We start from the raw sequence: 21819 nt of genomic DNA, 5'->3' as shown, positions 1-21819 counted from the left end.
AGTCACATATAAGACCTCACTCTGCTAACTATAACTATTGATTCCCTCAAATTCTTCCCTTACCTTGATTAAATGAAACCTAATTATAAAGAAAACTGCTGAGAACAGTTTCATATACGAATTCTACAAATCGTAGTGAATTACATATTAGAGACTAAACAGTTGTCCCATAACCTTCTGCCTAGGTAGCAAATAAGGAACCATTTCAACTAGTGCTCAATCAACTGTGGCAGCAACAGCATAGAGAGAAAAAAAAAAAATCTTTAAGGAGTCAGATTCTTGACAGAATCTCTTTATGTGCTACTTCAATTAGTTTTCCTTTATTCAGGTTTGATGGGAGTTTTTTGGGTTTGGGGAGTTTTTTGTTTGGGGGTTTTTTTAATTTGTTTTTTCCATCTGTGAGCTGGATAAAAATGCAGCAATTTCTATCTTAGAAAAAAAAAAAATCATAGAACAGAATCACAGAACAGTTTGGGTTGGAAGGGACCTCAAAGATCATCTAGTTCCAACCCCCTGCCATGGGCAGGGACACCCTCCACTAGACCAGGTTGCCCAAAGCCCCATCCAACCTGGTCTTAAACACTTCCAGGGATGGGGCATCCACAGCTTCTCTGAGCAACCTATTCCAGTGTTTCACCACCCTCGTCATAAAGAATTTCTTCCTAATGTCTAATCTAAATCGACCCTCCTTCAGCTTAAGGCCATTACCCCTTGTCCTATCGCTACATGCCCTTGTAAACAGTCCCTCTCTAGCTATCTTGTAGGCCCCTTTAGGTACTGGAAGGCTGCTATAAGTCTCCCCAGAACCTTCTCTTCTCCAGGCTGAACAAGCTCAACTCTCTCAGACTGTCTTCATAGGAGAGGTGCTCCAGCCCTCTGATCTTCTTCGTGGCCCTTCTCTGGACTCATTCCAACAGCTCCATGTCCTTCTGATGTTGGGGGCCCCAGAGCTGAATGCAGTACTCAGTACTCCAAGTGGGGTCTCATGAGAGCAAAGAGGCAGAATCACCTCCCTCAACCTGCTGGTCATGCTTCTTTTGATGCAGGCCAGCATATGGTTGGCTTTCTGGGCTGCAAGCGTGCATTGCCGGGTCACGTTGAGCTTCTCATCCACCAACACCCCCAAGTCCTTCTCCTCAGGGCTGCTCTCAATCCACTCTCCACCCAGCCTGTAGTTATACTTGGGATTACGCTGACCCATGTGCAGGACCTTGCACTTGGCCTTGTTGAACTTGATGCGGTTCGCACGGGCCCACCTCTCCAGCCTGTCAAGGTCCCTCTGGATGGCATCCCTTCCCTCCAGCATGTCAACCACACCACACAGCTTGGTGTCGTCAGCAAACTTGCTGAGGGTGTGCTTGATCCTGCTGTCCATGTCGCGGACAAAGATGTTAAACAGTGCCCGTCCCAGTACCAGCCCTTGAAGAACGCCACTCGTCACTGATCTCCATTTGGACATTGAGCCGTTGACCACAACTCTTTGAGTGCGACCATCCAGCCAATTCCTTATCCGAGTGGTCCATCCATCAAATTCACATTTCTCACATTTAGAGACAAATGCCTTCCTGCCTGGTATCCACCTGCACTCTATACGAGCTACTAATAATCTGTTGTGATAACCTGCTGTGATTACTATGCGATTGATTCTAGTGTTTGAACTGTAGTATAGCCTTTGCCATAATAAAAATCTTGCTATATAAAGTACCATAATACCAAATATTTAACTGAAGAAATCAATTGACTGTTCAAGTAATTCTATATATTATTGCAATAGATTACTGGTTTATTTGGAAAGAATACTAATTAATATCCTCTATAGCATCATCCATGCACCCAATGCTGTCAAGCCAAAAGAGTCCACCTACACAAACAGCTGTCTGCTGAATATTACTACACTGCCTATGGCTCAGGAAGACACTCTCTAGAGACTATATTCTTGGTAGTATCAGTACTATTGAAAAAAAAAAAAAATAGGATGGATTTTATAGCAAGTGAAGTAGTTGACACAAATGTTTATATGTGGAACCACTTGGAATTGCTCATGTACTTCAGGAAGTTCTTTCACTGATGAGAGCCTGTGTCTTGGTTCTAAAGAACCCTGTCAACAAAACCCACACTTTTTCAGGCCGCATTTATCTTTTTAGCAGAAGTTAGGCTACAGCACATTTAAAGACATTTAGCACAACTGTTAACTGAAGCCTCAGCACCACTTAGAACCTACATATAAGAAAAATACCTTATATATGTGATGTACAGGAGAACCTTGGGCCCATGTTTCCTCTACATGGCACTGCACAAAGTCAGCAAAACTGGGGAATTCCCAACTGCATGACATTCCAGCTTCACTTTGCACTGATACGATTACCCAAGACAACCGAATGTTGAATGAAGCTCCGATCCCTTTTTTCCCCAAAATACCTCTTGTATTTTTACTTTAGGTATAAGCAGACCTAGTTCTTTTGCAAAAATGATGTAGGGATTACTAGCAAACCAACAACATAAAGTTGAGCAGGCAAGATGCAAACCAACCAATGCTTTGCACAAAGTCCTTGAAAACAAAAAGGAAAATGTTGTCTTTGACAATGAAATTCTAATGTCACCCTCAAAGTGAAAAGTAAGAAACCAGTAGCTTGCTAAGACGAGGTGATCTGTGCAAAGAAATTTTTGTACCTACCCTAGTACTGGCTGGCTATTTTAAGTTAAAGAACAAAAAAAGTGAAAGTTTCTTTCAAGTTCTGGCTATTCTGTGCATGGAATAACTAGGTAGCTTGCACAACCATCTTCCACACATTGTAAACAAAGAAGTGTGTTCCCAATTCTCAGAATTTTATCAGAATCTCTTACCTAGAACTCCAGTATGTTGGTATCAGAAAATTCCATAATTATCTCTCAACTTAATTCAGAATTAGCATGTTTCTAGACCTCAAGCTGAGAAAATTCAGAACACAGACTCCCAAGACTACACGGGCCTCACTTTTAAAACTGTTATGGTAAGAAACAGCAAGTCCATTTTTGAAAGCTACATTCCTTACTCCCAATAAATAGCTCTTGACTGCCAACAAATTCAAAATACTCTCATTCTCTACTTAAGCCCAACCTCAGAATTAATTTATGTACTATTCCAGTTCTAAAGTGTCAGATGAGAATTCCAGTTAGCCCTTTCTGAACCAGGTATCAAATAATTTAACTGACCTATGCAGATTATCCCAACCCCAACATGCCATAGTAATTCAGAGACATGGCATGGGAAACAGTTATTTGAGATAGTTGAATACGAAAGTATTCAAACATATTTATTTGTGCATCTGGGGGGAGAACTGCAGTGACATAGATGTTTCAAGTGTTTCATGAAAATGAAGCTTAATTTCTTTCAAAGTACTTAACGAAAGTGAACTAATTGTTTTCACTAGATAATTTCCTTTCTTCCAAGAGAAACTGTGAAATTTGTAGCTAACTAAACCGATGCAGAGTGATGCTGATTCCTGAACTTTACAAAAACTTCAGCAATCCTCACACATTCACTAAATATCAAAACCAATATAAACTAGATAATGTGATGGACTGGAGAGTTAAATAAACCACAGATGCATATTATCCTCACTTAGAAAATGGCAGATATTTTTAAGACTTTAAAAAAAAGTTTATAATGGGTTTCTTGCCATAACATTATCCTAGGATAACAGCTTCAACAAATAAGAACTTGCAATCAGCTAGTGAAATTCCTGATGTGTCTATATCCTGTAGCAAAAGTGTGTAAGTTAGTGAAAGCAGTAAACACTTTACCCTAGGGTCAAGGAACTAACATTTCTGTAGCTCAGGACATCTTTTTGATGAATGTGAAACAGCTGGAATAAATATATCAAGGGTAACAATTGTGCTCCCATGGTAGATCCAGCTGCTGCAAAAGTAAGCCCCGGGGGAAAAAGCTGAAGAGTAAAAAAATACCAACACCACAAAAGAACCTCCCACACTATACGTTTCCACAGTTTCCACATACGTCCTTTTAAAATACAGGACACTTTGCAAATACTGGTTGAAAATGAACATAGATTCTTTTGTTAAAAGCAAATACAGTTTATAAAATGCTTAAAAATCAATGAATGGCTGATTTTTAAAATAGCACTTAACAGCAATATTTTTTCTCTTTAGTGATTTTTTTCCAGAGTTGAGGCACATTTGTACCTGCTAGTAAGTTATTTTAAAAATAAACATTTAGAGACTCAGAATAATCCTGTTAATACTTTATTAGTGTATTTTTTTTAGCTTTCTATTGGACAGAACATAAATGCAAACTCCAAAAAAAAAAAAAAAAAAAATTCAGAGTCCTCTGCCATTCAGTAGAAGTGACCATGGCAGCCTGTTTCACGTTCATTCTTTGTTACGGAAACAAGAGGAGAGGGAAGGGAGGGGAAAAAGCATCAATAGAACAATTAGGCACACAGCTGACACTTACTGTACAATGATATGCACAAGTAATTTATAACAGCTATATTCATGAGATGTGCTCTTCAGATTTTTCCCTTGTAATGTATGAGCTTTGCTGAGACAAGCAAGGATCATTAAGAACAAGGGAATTAACAAAGGAGTAACAAATAAGACTTTTAAAACAAGTCCTTAAATAAGCTAACGCAACAACAGAATGCAAAATTGTTCAGCTGAGAAGACGTTTGTAACCTAGACTTCAAAACATTAAAAATTCATTTATTTTACAGTTATTCAAATACACATGCATTAAATGAAAATATTGCACAAAATTAAAATTTAGATTGTGGAATTCATATATTTTTATTTTGGTACACATTCTGGTAGCACTTAAAATTTACTGTTTAGTTCTAGCAAACACCAGCAGCACAAGCTTGAGGATGAACCAAATGAAAAATTCAATTGCTCATTTTCTCTTAAAAATAATTAAGGCTAAAACAAGTGCATTTGTTGACAATGGCACAATTTTCAGCGGCCAGTCACAGCACCCAAAGGCCAGAAGACACAGCCAGACACTTAAGTGCTGTATATTAACATTCAGTTTTGGGGACTTTCTAGGATAATAGGCTGCATGGGTTGACAGGGCAGGTATTTTAAATCGTCAACAGGAAAACCATTTAAATTAAGATACATACAAACTCTTTTTAACAAAAAGTATTGATTTCTGATGATTCTTGCCAGCCAACAGGCACCACTGAATTAGGAAGCCACATTCTGTAATCAAATACAGAAGACAAAACTTCAATACATATATACATATGCACACACAAGTATATAAATGTGTGTATAGGTATATATACGTAATAAATTCATTAAGTGAAACAATTAATAAACATGGCATATTATGTTCAATTCACATTCCTAGAGATATTCTTTTGTTTTTGTACAGAAATGTACCAGATAACTAAAAAAAAAATCCCAAATTTGCACATGATCACTATTCTCTTGAAATTTTTCATGGTACCTACAGATAGATAAAAGGTTCCACAGATTTGACAGAACAGTATTTGAACTTCCCACTTTCATACTGCATAACAAATTCAGTGATTTAAAAGACATAAATTAGATTTGGTAGGATCAATGATATATTTACTATATCACCAAGAACAACTGCTGAATGATCTTTCATCAGTCAGATGCAGGTATGCTTGAGCACCCCAACATCAGAGGAAGATACAGGCATGTAAACAATAGGAGCTGGCTATGTTGATTACTTCACACAGAACTCAAGAATTTTGTTAAACTCAACAGCACTTAAATCATCACACTTCTACAGAACCTGCAGAGAGGAGGGGGGAAGGGTTCTTACGTATTTACCAACTTGTCTTCCTAGGGATTATAAAAGAAAGGGATTTCATTTACAGTATTTAGTTCTGCAATAAAGAAAAAAGTGCACTTGAGCCCATGCATACTGTATGAGAATGTTAACAGTACAATATGATCATCATTAAGTAGTATGATAAAAGGCTACATTGCATTAAGAGTCCATGAGAAAAAATGCTCTATATAGAGGCTTCAGTCAATTTAACTAGGTCCTTTGAGAGCCTTCTATCTTCTCTCAGAACGCTTTCATAAAAGGTCTATGTTCCTCCCACACATAAAAGGATCATGTGTTCCCATGAAGACACAAATTACTATAAGGATCCTTGATCAATAGCTGTATCTTACCCTGTGTTTAGCGTTCAGAAAAAAATGGACTCTATAGGATTACTTTCTACTCACCAGGATAGTGGTGCTCAAACAGTTGGGGACTATGAAAAAGAAAACACAAACTGAGATATGCTGTGGCCAAACAGGATTATTCAGTTGTTACTTTATTTTTAATTGGACAGAAATTCTTCAATGAAACTAAACAGATGGATGTGGGGCCTTGATGTCAAATTTTTTTTAAAATTTTACACTATGCAAAAAATAAAAAAAATATTTAAAAAAATATTGTAGTTTTATCTCCTTTTTATTTTCATATATACACTGAGATGCGTTCAGGAATTTCCTAGTGTTTGCATATGACTAATGAAACCCTTTACCTGTGAGGAACCAACTAATTCTAGTATTTTTTCCCTATGATAAAAGGTAAGGAATCTTTCAATTAAGACAGACATAGTCTTTTACACCCAAAAAAAGTTTCAAATTTTAGTGGGGAGTTGTGTGTAAACTGTGTCTTAGTGCAATTTCCTCATGTTCTAACACGTTTATGCTCTTTGAAACATGTACCCCCTTCCTTCTACGACTATCAACTTGACATATGTTCAAATACGCCAACTGAACATAAATATGTTGCCCCTTCTCCACTGAAGTCACATGCAAAATGTATGCCAGGTGCTATAAGAGCAGAATATGGCCCTTAAAGCTACAGAATAATCAGAATAAAGGGTTTATTTCTACTGCACCTCTGCCTTTACTAAACCCCCCATTAGATCTAATGTTAGTTTATTTTTCAAAAGAGGAAAGGTGAAGTAAGTGTGGCATAAAAGCCACATTACTTCAACTGTATTTTTATGATGGGGCTATAACTATTTCTCCCCTCTCCTATGAACCTGCTATTCCAGAGACTGCTTTTCCTGTTAGCTCAGCCTTTACAGGAATGTTAGAAGAGCCCTACAGAGCCTCAACAGCGATAACTTAGAACAATTCCACCTGATTCTCACACATTGCACTATCTCCCAGTGCCAAAACATCCTCTTCTTCCATTGTATCACCATAGTTGTGCTTTACTTGAACAGTCTGGCACTTTTCATTGCTGGCAAAACATCAACTCAGGAACGGAAAGAATCAGCATTCTTATATATTGGGCCAGTATTCTTCTCAATGTTGCATGAAGACGCACCAAATCATTTAAGACACACAAACCCTTCTGGTAGTGGTTGAATTACAAGTGAAGATGAGAAGATCCACAGGTCTTACAGATGCATTAATAATCTAATATGTGACACTAGAAGACTGGTGCGGAAATAACAGCATGTGAGTTTGAAGCCCCAGAGAATCTGCCCAAGTAATTTGTCCTGGACAAACATACACCAGCTTAATAGGTTTGAAGTGTCACCTTTTCTGCAAGGAAGGCGCTTGAGTAGAATGTAGTCTCTGCTTATACCTCTGCATCTGCTTTGACCGTGAATGCAGTTTGTTGAAGAGCTCATGGAACTTATTTTGTGGAAATAAGGTTTCTAGGAATCTCTCCAGAAACACGTACACCATTCTCTTATTCAGTTGAGTGTGCTGGAACATTTCAAATACCCGAAGAATGCCTTTCCGTGTTGTCTCAGCGCCTATGATGTGCTTCAGTTCATCTGCAAAAAATGAAATTTAACAAACAAACTGAATATTAAGTCTTTCAAATTACATAGCTACAAATTACACAGTTACAAAGTAACAGTGCCTCTATTATACATAACATGACTAAGCTAAAAGTTCTCTCACAGCAGGAAGGATTTCTGAAAATTACTTCACTTTTACACTATATATGTGGAACCATGTTATTTTACATGAAATCATGCTGTACTGGAATATAGGTATTTCATGCACTGAACTTAAATCCTCCAGTGAAACTAAGTATCAGGTTGGTTCTCAGAGAATTACAGCTGCAAAGTCATAGTACATGTGATAATATTCAGTGTTTTAATAATTAAAAACCTTTTTATTTAAATACAGTTCATATGTCAAAGATTTCAACAATCAACAAGAATACTTGGTGTTGGGTTTGCGTGGCAAGGTTTTGGTAGTGGGGGAGCTACAGGGGTGGCTTCTGCGAGGAGTTGCTAGAAGCTTCCCCTGTGTCTGACAGAGCCAAGGCCAGCCGGCTCCAAGACGGACCCACCGCTGGCCAAGGCCAAGCCAATCAGCGCCTCTGTGATAACATATTTAAGAAGGAAAAAAACAAGTTAGAGCTTTTGCAGCCAGAGAGAGGGGTGAGATGTAAGAAACTCTGCAGACACCAAGGTCAGTGCAGAAGGAGGGGGAGGAGGTGCTCCAGGCACCAGAGCAGAGATCTCCCTGCAGCCCGTGGTGAAGACCATGGTGAAGCAGGCTGTCCCCCTGCAGCCCATGGAGGGAGGATGAGGGGGTGTAGAGATTCCACCTGTAGCCCGTGGAGGACCCCATGCTGGAGCAGGTGGAGGCACCTGAAGGAGGCTGTGACCCTGTGGGAAGCCCACGCTGGAGCAAGCTCCTGGCAGGACCTGTGGACCCCGTGGGGGACCCACACTGGAGCAGTCTGCTCCTGAAGGTCTGCACCGCGTAGGAGAGACCCACACTGGAGCAGTTCATGAAGGACTGTAGCCTGTGGGAAGGACTCACATAGGAGAAGTTCATGAAGGACTGTCTCCTGTGAGAGGGACTCCATGCTGGAGCAGGGGAATGATGAGAGGAGTCCTCCCCCTGAGGATGAAGAAGCGGCAGAAACACCGTGTGATGAACTGACCATAACCCCCACTCCCCGTCCCCCTGTGCCGCTGGGGGGGGCGGAGGTTGAAGCCGCGAGTGAAGTTGGGCCCGGGAAGATGGGAGGGGTGGGGGGAGGTGTTTTTAAGATTTGGTTTTATCTCTCATTCCTCTACTCTGTTTTGCTTGGTAATAAATTAGATGAATTCCCTCTCTAAGTTCAGTCTGTTTTGCTTGTGACAATAATTAGTGAGTGATCTCTCCCTGTCCTTATCTCGACCCACAAGCTTTTCGTTATACTTTTTCTCCCCTGTCTAGTTAAGGAGGGGGAGTGATAGAGCAGCTCTGGTGGACATCTGCCCTCCAGCCAGGGTCAACCCACCACAATACTGAAATTAATTCCAGTAACAATAGATGGTAAGAATTATTAGGCCTCAATCCCAGACTCACTTACCTGGCATTACCTCCAGTAATTTGGTCTTCCCTGCCACTCTTGTTCTCATTCTAATAGCTTTGTCCCTCCGTGGAACAGTCTCTGCTAAAATGCCATTGGGCCAAAAAGCATCTCTGTAACAAAAGCAAATCTGTCAAAATACATTAAAATTTTATCAAGTGAAAGGCTCTTTTTAATCCCTCAAAGCTATGTCATAAAATAAATACAAGAAAGTAATTTGCACACAACCTAACACACACTTCAAATATTAGGAAAAGGCAAAAAAGAAATCAAAAGCAAGAAATACAATACATTCAACCTCTTAGTAGCTACCATATACTTTTTTAGTACAAGAATCAGATGAAAGAAAATATTACACACTGAAAACATTCAAATACCACATAGTTGTTACATTAAATGTACTTAAGAGTTGCTTTTACTTATCAGTCTGTTGCCACTGAAACACTCAAGGCTATTAATTGCTTCAGTAGATCTCTGGCAGTAGTTAACCTGTCAACAAGCTAAAGCTGAGATGAAGTAGTTTCAGTGTAGTATAAAGCCCAATGCAAAAGACATGCCTCCATCTAAAAAGGTATTTTGCCTCAGTGGATGATATATTCTTTTTCTGAGTAAGAAGCACACATTCTTACTTGGTTTTATTAAAGAATAACAGAATATCTGTAAAGTATGACCCTTTGGCTAACAGGCTATCCTACTTTATTCCTTTCATCCCATTCAAAACAACCAACCAACCAAAAAAAAAAAAAAAGCAGAGGGGATGGCAAGAGGACAGTGGCTCTCATTCAACAACACTGCAGAGGCCATTAAGACTTTTAGGAAATGGAATGACAGAGCCTTTGATACAACAGAACTGAAGTCTGAGTTTGAAAGTATCTGCCCGCATGCAAAACATTGGCTTAGATTTAGGGCTTTTTTAGTAATAATTGTTTGCCTTTAAGGCAAGGCACACACATGCCTTCATCAAGGTAAAGAAGCCACTTCATCCAGTTATGAATTTCATCATATAAGTATACCCATACTCCAGCTCTTCTAGACTGGTTAACAAAGAACTTTTTAAGGAAGAGAAGAAAACTCAAAAATATTCTTCTTCATGTGACAATTACCTTCTCTCACTTAAACACACGTAAAAAGCAGTGTATGCTCCAACTGCAATTCTGTACAGTAATATTAATTTCCTCACATAAAAAGAATAGGAAGGATACATAGATATCAGACATGGATTGGCAAGTACTTCATATTTAACATCTGTGATAAAAGACATACCTGAAGCGCTTCACTGCATCTGCTACTTGCTCAGGAGATGTCATCCAATCAACGTGATCAACTATTTTTCTAAAATCAAAGCAACAAGTCTCTCAATTTTTAAACCAGAGAACAAATAAGTATAGCATTTTAAAGAGCACTCCAGGGCAAACAAAGTATAATTTCAGCTTTCTCCAACTCCCTAAGTAGGTTCTATAAAACTGCACACTAGGAAGGCAAGCATTGATTCTCAAGATAAAAATCTAAGCTCACTGATCACTCCTGAAGTTAAAGCCTTTTTCTTTTTGGGTAAATGTACAATGACTAAGCAGGCTGGAAAATTGATGTTGCATCCCCCATCAGCATTAGATAAGTGTTCTGCTTGAAGAGTGCTCCATGAAGAGGAGCACTCTACAAGTTCTGCTTCTGTAAGCAAAGAACCTACTTAAAATCTCAAATTACCACACTTACGTATGCAGCTACTTCACAATCTTTAACAGGAGATACAGACTGATCATAAGCTTTTACCTTCATTAATCAACACACACACACAGAGCACTCAATATCCAAGTCTGGTATGTTTACAGATACGATATACACATCTGTGTATCACCATAATCCCAGGATTATTTTCCTGAACATAGTTTGAATTTATTTTTCTAAGAAACAGGAAAACACAATTTTGCTGCAGAGTGCCATTAAACCCCGTGAATCTGCTAGGACAAGGTATGACTGCTGAACCAGAGGAAGCTGTGAGTATCTGGAATAGCTCCAAATGCAGATGCAAATAATTCTGCACAGATCTCTGCAATAAGAAAACAGCAGCCTGTGCACAAACTCAGCAAGTTACACTACAATCTGAAAACAGCAAAAAGCATTCAGAGTTGTTCAACAGAGCAGCATGCTTTTTGGAAGCACAGGTCTCAAGATAATTGTCACCTGGCTACAAGGAATTACTTGAAAAACACCCAGTGCTATTATTATAACATGGATGCATCACTACTGGTACCACAAGAACCGTCTATATGTTTTAACAGTGATGATGAAAACATCAAAAATATACTTGTGAAGGGTAAAAAGTAACGACACAGTGAGAACGTCCTGAAAAAGTAACAGGAAACTACTTCTCACCTACCAGAAATTAAGTTGATTCATGGCACTAATCCAAAATGAAAATTTAGTGCCAGTCCTAGTTCTAGAAATTTTTGATCTATATTTTTATTTATACTTCAGAAACAAATTATTAGAAGTGAAAGCCTGGAAACAGTAGATTTGTAAGCTGAGGGCAAAATACATTACTTATTTAGCACTACTAATTTGCTTTGCATTTGCATGAAAAAAGGTATATGTAAATTACAGAGAACATGGAGGGGGCAGAATGGACCCCCCTGTAACAGTCCTTTCCCTTTCCACCCTCCATCTTTTAAAGTGTGAGAGCAAAAACTTGACATAGCAACTTGGTACAGTTCACAGACTTTGATCATGCCAGTGTATCATTTGTGGCATCAGAGAGATGTAAACAGCAATAGTGCAGAAAGTAATAAATACTATCAACAACAAAAGACATAGACACCATCAGCGTGTAAGTTATGTTCACAGAAACATGAACTCTTGTTGATATGTGAAAGCTCTTTTGGAAGGTCTCTGGCATATAAGAGTTATCAGAATTTGTCTTTCAGCAATGTTTTGTGTTTATCTCCATTTTACACCACATTTGTACTTCGTTTATTGATCCTCTTCAAAAGGGGATGCAGGCAGATTGAAACCACAATAATTTAGTAATACCAAAAAGGATTTATAGACACAGTCTACATAGTCTCGCTCACATAATCACTCTACATAAGAAAAGCAGTACCTATTAATTGTGTCACCATATGTTGCTCTAATAAGTTGCTGAAGCAGATTTTTTATATTTCTTCTTAACCACTGATTTCTTTCCTTTAAATCAAAGACTTCATCCATAAGGAGGAGCATTACTCTCAGTGGAATATTGTCATCCACCTGATCAAATGAGAAGAAGTACAATCAGTCAACTTTTATTTCGGTTCAAGAAAGGTAAAGTTCTAGTAGCTACTTCACAGGTCAAATGCTTCAGTACAAGCAGAACAATGACAGAAACACTTTGCTCTATATTTTACTGTAATATGAAATCTTCCCTACATCCTCTATAACATCACTCATAGCAAAGAAAGATTGAAAATTAAAGGTAAACTGGGCTTAAATCCATTGAACTTTTAAAGTAAGACAAAAGAAACCAAGTTATTTCACCAAAGTTGAATAAAGTTAATACAAGTAAATATGTCCGAAAGAGGGAGCTCATCCCTGAGCTCTTCCTTTGGTAATTGAGCTTCCAACTGCCTAACATGAAAACTCTGACAGGAGCTTTTCTCTGACATCTTTTTCTTACGGATGCACTGCGCCAAATTCAGAACCTGCTAAGAACACTTCGCTATACTGCACTGCAATGAACTGCCTTTTATTTAGATATCATTCTAACCTGCATGGTTATTAAGTGCTTTTATGTTTGTAGATTAAGAAAAGCGTAAGCATCACCAATTTCATCATTTAATAGAAGATGTTACACAGACAGTGACTGTAAGTTGTGAACAATGCATCTTAAAAGAGCAGTTGACAGTTGAAAGGTTTTAAAACATTTGAAATAGGCCTTTCAGAAACACTTTGTATGTTAACTTAGAAGCTATCAAGAATTGTAGCCTCTACTCATTTTGCAGAAGATCAATGAAATATTTGCAGAGAAACTTTTCATATACTAGAATGATATTATTTTGTTTTGCCTGTGCAAAACAGAAGCCTCAGGAGTATCAAAGATACACATTTGTAATTACATATTTACAGATACAGTCTGATATAGTGAAAAATAATAGGAAAAAAGAAAACGCAGAAGAATTCGAATCTATGTTATTTGAGCAAATACACATCTACCAAGCCATCATAGCAGTTATGGTCAGAAAGACAAACTGGAATGCTTTGATGTGACCAAAAAAACCCGAAATGTGAAGGGCAGAACAGGTGCAGATTTATGACCGTAGCAAATTGCATATAATCACTGGTAATTTTATGGCCTTTCTGTCCTACTTAGAGATAAAAGTTTTTTTCCAATTGTTTTCACATATATGATCAATGTTTCAATTGAAACAATAGCAAAACACCATATCTTATGATAACATCAAGAGCTTAAACTTCAAGTTTCTAATATTACTGCTTTATACATTTTAGGTATCCACATACTATAAGTTTATTATTTAGGAACACGTTCTGAAGGTTTTTTCCACAACATCGCAAACACTACTTCTGATCCGTTAAACAAATGTGCCTTAAAAGGTCCATAAAATGCCAGCTGAAATGATGCTAACAGTGTGGTACTACGCTATCTTTGAACAGACAGAAATTGGAAGGAGAAAGGAAAAACAAACCCAAACAAACCCCCACCCACAAAACACAGAAGCAGTAGCATGTGCACTCTAAGTTACTTCACTCTTGTGCAAACCATTTTAGTACTAACAAAGACGTTAATTTTAGAAGGAAGCATCTTGACTTTTTAAGAAGTCAAGAACTGTTTGTAAGCACCTGGTATAACATCAGAAAACAATAAATATATAGTTTAATACATAATAAGTAACTCAGTTTGGTTTTAGAGAAGCCATCTTTGAAAGGACAACGTCAGACTCACATTGTCATCAATTGGTGCTGCAACACGGCAATGGTCAGGATCTGAATAGGTTTTCTGGATCAAAGGAGGCACCTACAACAAAAAAAGGTAATGTTTATGAAGGAAAGAATACTTCAGAATACCAATAAATCATATCAATTTTCATAATCAAATTGATTATGAAAATAAAACCAAACATTTGGTCAAAAGTCAGTTGCATACCACTGCAGATAAATATACAGTAGTCCTTTCATCCTCCAACAAATCAAGCCTGTAGGTATTCTCCTTATAGTTATCAATACCTTTAAGACAACCCACATATATTTTCTCAAGTGCCTTAAACTGAAAAACACCTAGAAATTCATATGGGGCTGATAATTCTTCTGGTATTTCCTCTTGATCTTAAGTCCTACCTAGTCACAAACTTCCCAGTGAGCATGCTGATATATTGTTAGTCACACACCAGGGAAGTTACCAGCAAGTCATTTTATCTCCCAGGTAATGAAAAAAACCAGACAAAAAAGTGCTGCCCACCCGCCTCCCCCTCCCCCCAATTTACTATTCCCTTTCATGGTTTAAGGGTTAACTCATCTCGGTTGCTGTTCCACATCTGCCACATAACTGTTTTGGTAACACCAAATGGAACAATCTCTGATCACAGACCTTACAGCTACACACAGGAAGAGGAGGGCAAGGGAAAAGAAGGTAAGATGGACATGTTAGGAAGATTACTACTTTCATAGGACTTACAGATAGCATGCCATGCTACCATTCTCCACCTCTAAGGTATCACATTTTAGGAATGTAAAAGATGAGGAAAGGTGGTAGGAAAGACAGAAAGAAAATTTAATTAAAAACAGAATTCAGCAAGGAATAAGCAGAAAAGAGGTTATCACCTTATTCTAAGGTTCAGGACTTTTTTTTTTCCCCTAATGAAAGCAGCAGATACAGCAATGAGAATGGTTGGTAAGAAATTAAGAAAATTAGTGACTCTTGTATTCTTCTCAAGTGGCTGCATTGAATTAATTGAAGAAGGATTGCTGTAACAGTCTGTAGATGCAAAGAGAACTCCATGTTTGTAGTACAATAACTGCTGAACCTTACTGAAAGGGTGTAGGCATAAAATAGATTGCTTTCCTGTCTAATGACTTGACTCTTCATTATAGTATACAACGTAAGTTTAAGTGAGTCAATAGCTAATCTCCTATTCATTTACTAATATATATTAACTACCAAGTATTTTCTTACCTTGAAAAACGATTGCTTTATGTCTTGTCCCAATCTCTCTGACATTTTACCCATGTTGTCTGACATTTTAGTCATTCCCTCTGCCAGGCTGTCAGGGAGAGACTTGACTGCATTTGATACATTTCTCATAGAGTTACGCAGTGGGTTTACAAATGTGTCCATCTGAAGAGGAAGATGTTTAACCAGAATTGTATAATCTATGAGGACACCAGTATATTAATACACTATGAGAAGTATCACACTGTTCCAGAGAACAATAATATAAAGAACAACTCAAATTGCTTAACTTCATTACAGAAGGCAGAATAAAGTCTTATCTTTACTTTCATTTATATTTCTCATTCCTTACAGCCATCTTTCAACAAATCTTTTTCCTGAGTCATTTCCATTTCCCCTCCCTCACTTTTCTTAGCTTGAATTTATTTTCCTTTTCTTCTCCATTCAATGCTATTTCTCCCTTCCTACTTCCAGATGTTTCACTCCTGCTTTCAACTTTCCATCTTTGAAACATGCCTCTTTTAAACAGCACTGGAATAATATGCTTTAATAACATGGCAAGTAAAATTAAAAACATAAAGTAGTTTCATATAAACTGTTACAATTTTTCTTTCAGTATATAAATTCAGTCCAAACAGAGGCACAGATACTACTGTGATGCCCTTAAAAAGTTAAGGTTATGAAGAACCTGATAAGCTGGAAATCAAATCTTACTCAGTCATTACATAAACCTTGATAAATATTTAAAGTGTTCCATCATTAAATATTTAAGGAATACAGGTAGAGCAACAACTTGAAGAGACAATACAGTTGCAGATGCTTTTTATATCAAAATCACCAAAAGTTTAGAAATAGCTGTATTTGCAAAGCAGATGCCCACACAAACTAGTCAACTGAACAAAGAATCACTTGTCTGAAGAGAGTTCTGGTGGCTTAACAAAAAGGATGTAGAGCTCAGAGCTTTGAATTTGACCAATGACTCTGAATGGTTACAACGGCTAAATACATAACAGCTGCTTTTGAAGGGAAATGCATTTCATCTTTTGGGTTGAAGAGTGGAGAGCATGGTAAGAGCAGCAAATACAGAGTAAAGAACTGAAAAAAGAAATTAGAAGGAATGAGACTACGAAAAAAAATAAATCACAGATGTCTGACAGAAAGTAACTTGCAACAAACACACTTTTAAAGTAGTCTTGGTGCACTTGGTACACTGTGTCTGATTTGAAAACTTTATTTTCTTGTCATACAAATAAATTGTTACAAAAATTTTTGGTCCCCTATGTCCTCAGATACTTTGTTGCTCGCAAAGTATTAATGCAACTTGTAAGTTGTTGTCAAAGTACTATATAACTGTTTAATATCAGTTCAACATTGCTGTTTAATGCAATCATCATACTAATGAATGCTCTAAAGTTCCTCTGACAGTACAAAATACTCTTACCTTCCGTGCAAAATCCCCCTTCCCTTTGCTGTAGGCTTTATTCTCCAGGAAGTCATACACATAATGGGCTAAAGCTGGAGAAGCTTTCATCATTTCAGGATTTAACAAGAGCTGAAGAAAATAATTTTTAAAAGGTGCTTTTTAATAAGTAATGGAAAAAGGTCATACCATTCAGTTTAGTAGAAGTTTACCGTGCACAAAGACACTACATCTTGCAATTTACTTCCTCATTCATTCTCTAAATTTTATTCCAATGTTACACTATTCTCAAGATGGAAATAACATGCTTCTTGGTAATTCCCACCATTTTAAGTAGTAAATTCATTACTGCATCTCACAGAAAATACACACCTTCATGACCACTCAAATTGCTTCTAAAACTCCAGGAAAAAAAAAATAAATAGCTGTGACTGAAAAAAATATTGCTATTAAAAATGGGGCACATATCTCACTCAAAGGAAACAATATTACCACTCTAAACAGAACAATCAGATTTCACAATGTTTTATTTATCTTCATTATTTACTGTTAACAAGTCCATTGAGTTGGTCAACATATTTTAGTGCTAAATGACCAGAAAGTCCCTATGAAGACAGACAACTGAATTCCTTTAGTTGGGCTGATAGAGGCCCTATCTGAAAGGAGAAGCTGTGTGGTTTGCTACACCATTGGAGTGTGCAACAGCACAAGAGAAAGTAACCACAAACATAAGTTTAATGGAACAAAGTTAATAGTGTAGAGCTCAAAACCAACATAGCTGGAACCTCACCAGCTCAGAGCAGTTGTGACAGAACTGGCTGAGAATAAACCAAAACAGCAAAGAAAAGGCAAACTTACTAGATAATAAGAAGTTCTTATTAGAATTGCATACCACCTGCAATACAGTTTTGGTTTTTTTTTTAAAAGCATGCTACCAAATTTTCTACCTCAAAAAAAGAATTCCAACCAAGAACACAACCAAGAAACATAACAGCTTACCTGCAAATATGCATTTAAATCTTTTTTCCTCTTTTCCAAAAATTCTCTGTCCATATTGTTAAATGTTTTTTTGCCAGGAAGTTTCAGTATATTTGCAAGGTTTTCAAACTAGAAAAAGAGAGAAGATTTTTTTGTTCTGTTTTCAAGAGAGTTTCAAATCAACCATATAAGCTCAGAAATTATAGGGGTCATTATATTTGCCTATTCTTATCTACCATATAACATTTCTGCATCAAGCACAGAACTCAGATTCCATGAAGAAGCCAAATGAAAGTTAGGCCGTCAAGAACAAATGCATGAAAAGTCTCAGGAGACTGTCAAGCGCAATATTTAATTTCTGAACATACACACGATAGTCACTTTTGAAATGAAGACTAGGATAGTGTGCAAAAGGTTTAGGCTCAAGATATATGATTATTATTTGAGCAGAAGTTAGTAGGGTTATGACACTACATCAAAAGAACTTGCAAGTCCTTCTAAAACATCCTCCCTTTCCTCTTCCAATCAAACCTACTAAGGAAATGATTAAGCTTTTATCCCTGGAGTGGATGGCAGCACCCAGTTTACACACAGGTTATCATACCATGCTTGATATGCCATCACCTATGCCTTTTCTCCAGGTATGACAGTGATTAGTGCTGGTTGACATGCCTGCCAACATTCCCATTTTACAGAAAGCACAGGTGTTCCCAGGGAAGTAGCAGGGAAAGAAGAGGCCCTAATACTTAAGAAGGTTGAACATATTTGCTACAATGCACAAAAATAAAAAAGTGACAAGAATAAAACTCAGTCAGGATTATCCATATATAGAATCTAGACTTCCTGTAAATAATAGATAATATTCTTAAGGCAGCCTATATCTAGGCTTTAAGAAACAACCCAGAAAAAGGTTGTATCCTTTTCTCTCTAGAGAAGATCACAAAATTACCGATTTCATGACAGATTGATTCCATTCAGTTCCTGCAAGGTGTCTTTTTGGAAAGACATCATTAAACTTTGGAAGGTTACAAAGTTCATATAATGTTTATGGCCTGTAGGAAGCACCAAAGAATAACTCTTTCCAACTTTACAAATCCCATTCCCTTGCAAATAGGTCATGTGGGAAAATAACTGAACAGAAGATGGTCTAGTCTTTATTTGGATACTTGTACCTAAACAGAAGCAATGTAAGCAAAGAACAGCCTCCATTTTAAATATAGATATCTACTTCAAATAATATTTATTATGTTATTGACTAAGGAAATTGGTGTGAATCTATTCAGTACTTTAAGGAAAAAAGCTCACAGAGGTACTATACACCGCTAACTTCAATTCCATTTTGGATCAAGTACTATTGTCTCAAAAACAAAAACAATAATATGTGCCCTTCCTATTAATTTTAAATAAAAGATTCTAACCTTTACCCTTAACATGTCAATAAAAATGTTTTAGACAAGCACACAAGCAGGGTGTTCAGTGTATTAGTGACATTCTTATGCCCATAAACTCAGTAGGAATGTCTATTGTCAAAACAAAGCAAAATTGCTGGGAGTTTCTGAGATGCTATGATGACGCACCAGAATTTCTTTACTTTTTGCAATCTTAGTGTTCTAGGATAACATTTCTATTATCTGTAAATTCAAAGAAATCAGATCTAGCAACAAGAAATTTCTGAGCTTTCATATTTTGAGAGTTTTTGCTTCTGCCATTTTTTTATAGTCATTTACTGGTAGATCAATTTTAAATGACTGCCCCATATCAGCAGAACATTATCTCACTGTAAGATCTGGGAACCAATAGCTGTTTCAACAGGTCAGGGATTCTTCAAACAGTGAATTAATTAAAAAAAAAAAAAAACAAAACAAAAAAGCCACACACAATTTGAAGGAGTACAAAAATTGATATCTCAAATTTAGTGGTGGCACACTAAGATAATCAGAAATTCAAAGAATGTCAGACTTTGTTTACAATTAATACAAATGTTCAATGTTTGCTTTCTTAATAAAGGCTTTTCCATTTTTACTACTGTTGTGACTTTACAATGCTAACCTACCTGCACAGAATTTGTTCTCTATGCCTCTCTATTAATAACAGAGTAAAGGGATGTAATCCAACACTTCTGACTAGTTCAAAGGTTATGCAGTCAAACCTGACTTCTCCAAAGGCTTGGTTTAAAAGCACTTCACCCTCCTCTTTTAAAAGCACTGTATTTTCAACACACTTTCATGTCAGTAGGTTCTACTTTGTACCAGCTGGTGAATTACAAGTATCATTTTTTTTTTCTTTCATTTTAGGAGGGTTAAGAGTCTGAGAATACAAATACAGCAATAAAAGGCAGATTGTCTAGCAGTACACTGAACTGCCAACAGCTGCTGCTCCTTTTGAGACCCCACCGATCCTTACCATTTCACTTAAAACCCAAATGCCTATTTCCCAAGCTCAGTTTTTATTGCTTAATCTCTCTGAAAAATATAACAACTCAAATACATCACTGTTCAAAACCAATAGCACTTTCATACAAACATTTGAAAGTAAAATTAACCAAAGGGAGGGTGGGGGGAAAAGCTTTCTAAGTTCTGTTTCCTTTTGTTAGAGCAATTATATAGCCATCAGCTACTAAACTATATAAATCTGCACACGTAAACTGCTTAGTACAAATAACGTATATAATATAAATGGTAAAAAAAGTACACTTTAATGGAAAATAACATAGTTCTGTAACTCCACATCTTAAGTCACTCTGAGAAAGCCAATACTCATCATGCCATACCATCACACAGAAAAAGCAACTGTCAAAGAAACCTTAAAAGTTTTTTATGAGATTAATTACCTGCTCAGTGATCCTCATATGAAAGTCATGGAAGTCACTGTAGCGTCGATACGTCTTCCACGTCTCTTCACTGTTTGGATTTCGCCGATGGACTGTGATAGCATACAGCGCATATGTCTTGCCGTGGTCATTACACACTCCTGCCACAGCATATGGGTCATAGTCAGCATAGACTAGTAGTTTAAAAACAAAATAAAGAAAGGAACAAACAGAAAGAAGGAAGACGAAAGGACACAAACGTGAAGTGAAGAAATGTCTGGAATGACAGACTTGACACAAAAATGGACATGCAAGCAGAAGAGTAAGCCATCCCTTTATCCAAAACACTGTATAAGTGATAACCTCTAGAAAATTATTATAGAAACTTAAATAGAAAGATTAAGCAACCTTAAAGTTAGGCAAGTTTCACTGTCATGCAAAACACAAAGAATAGCAAAGGTTTCAACTTTCAAGAATAGTGAATAGATGTTTTAAAAAATAATTTATCCTTAAGAACTGAAGACAAGGGTGAAAGACAACTGTGAAACCAGAAGAAATTCCAGTCTGCAACATACTCTAGTCACATTGCAAAAGTCTGTCCATCAAAGAGTCTGTAAAGATAAGACAGTGCTAGCAAGCTGTGAGCACTCAGCTTTGTTATTAACATCAGCAGTTTGTTATTAACAGTAAGATAAAAAAATAGCTCCCCAGAAGTCAACAGAAACTATATACTCACATATGTATTTATTCTGTATGTGTACATATATATAGTGTATTCTGTGTGTGTGTACACACACACGCATGCGCACACATTTTATGGATAAGTCAATTTATAAATGGAAAGAACACAGATAGCTATCTTAAATAGAAGCAAACATCTTCTTGCTCTCCATTGAATATTTAAGTTCTCTGGGACATTACTCCATCACAGAGTTCTCCCAGTATAGTTTGTTTCAAAAATTTTCATTTAATCTACAGAATAACCTAGAACCAATATTGCTTACACTGCATACTGGTTAAATTTGTAATATGTTGTATCTCTAAGTATCGAGCCAATACCCAGTAACCACAATTTTCCCGTGGCTAGATGAAAATACTTTTTAATCAAGTTCTGTGAATTTTTCAATGCACCCACACTCCAT

At 37.1% G+C, this 21819-nt stretch overlaps 1 protein-coding gene across 4 annotated transcripts in view; it reads right to left on the bottom strand.

Moving 5' to 3' along the window:
- Positions 1-4229: 4229 nt before the first annotated feature.
- Positions 4230-21819, bottom strand: part of SNX13 (sorting nexin 13) — a 69909-nt gene continuing 52319 nt past the window's right edge. Inside the window, exons 18-26 of one of the 4 annotated variants that reach the window (XM_075746060.1) lie at positions 20699-20871; positions 17890-17997; positions 16912-17022; positions 15474-15635; positions 14247-14318; positions 12411-12556; positions 10577-10645; positions 9314-9426; positions 4230-7769 (exon numbers count right to left, since the gene is read on the bottom strand). In XM_075746060.1, coding sequence (XP_075602175.1) covers positions 7522-7769; positions 9314-9426; positions 10577-10645; positions 12411-12556; positions 14247-14318; positions 15474-15635; positions 16912-17022; positions 17890-17997; positions 20699-20871 — 1202 coding nt within the window. In that variant the 3' untranslated portion in view covers positions 4230-7521. The remainder of the gene's footprint in view (positions 7770-9313; positions 9427-10576; positions 10646-12410; positions 12557-14246; positions 14319-15473; positions 15636-16911; positions 17023-17889; positions 17998-20698; positions 20872-21819) is intronic. The other 3 variants (XM_075746061.1, XM_075746062.1, XM_075746064.1) reach the window with 3 other exon arrangements.

Source organism: Balearica regulorum, chromosome 2 (assembly GCF_011004875.1).
Source record: "Balearica regulorum gibbericeps isolate bBalReg1 chromosome 2, bBalReg1.pri, whole genome shotgun sequence".
Taxonomy (NCBI): Eukaryota; Metazoa; Chordata; class Aves; order Gruiformes; family Gruidae; genus Balearica; species Balearica regulorum.
Note: the sequence above shows the minus strand (reverse complement) of the source record. Positions and strands in the feature narration are given on the sequence as shown.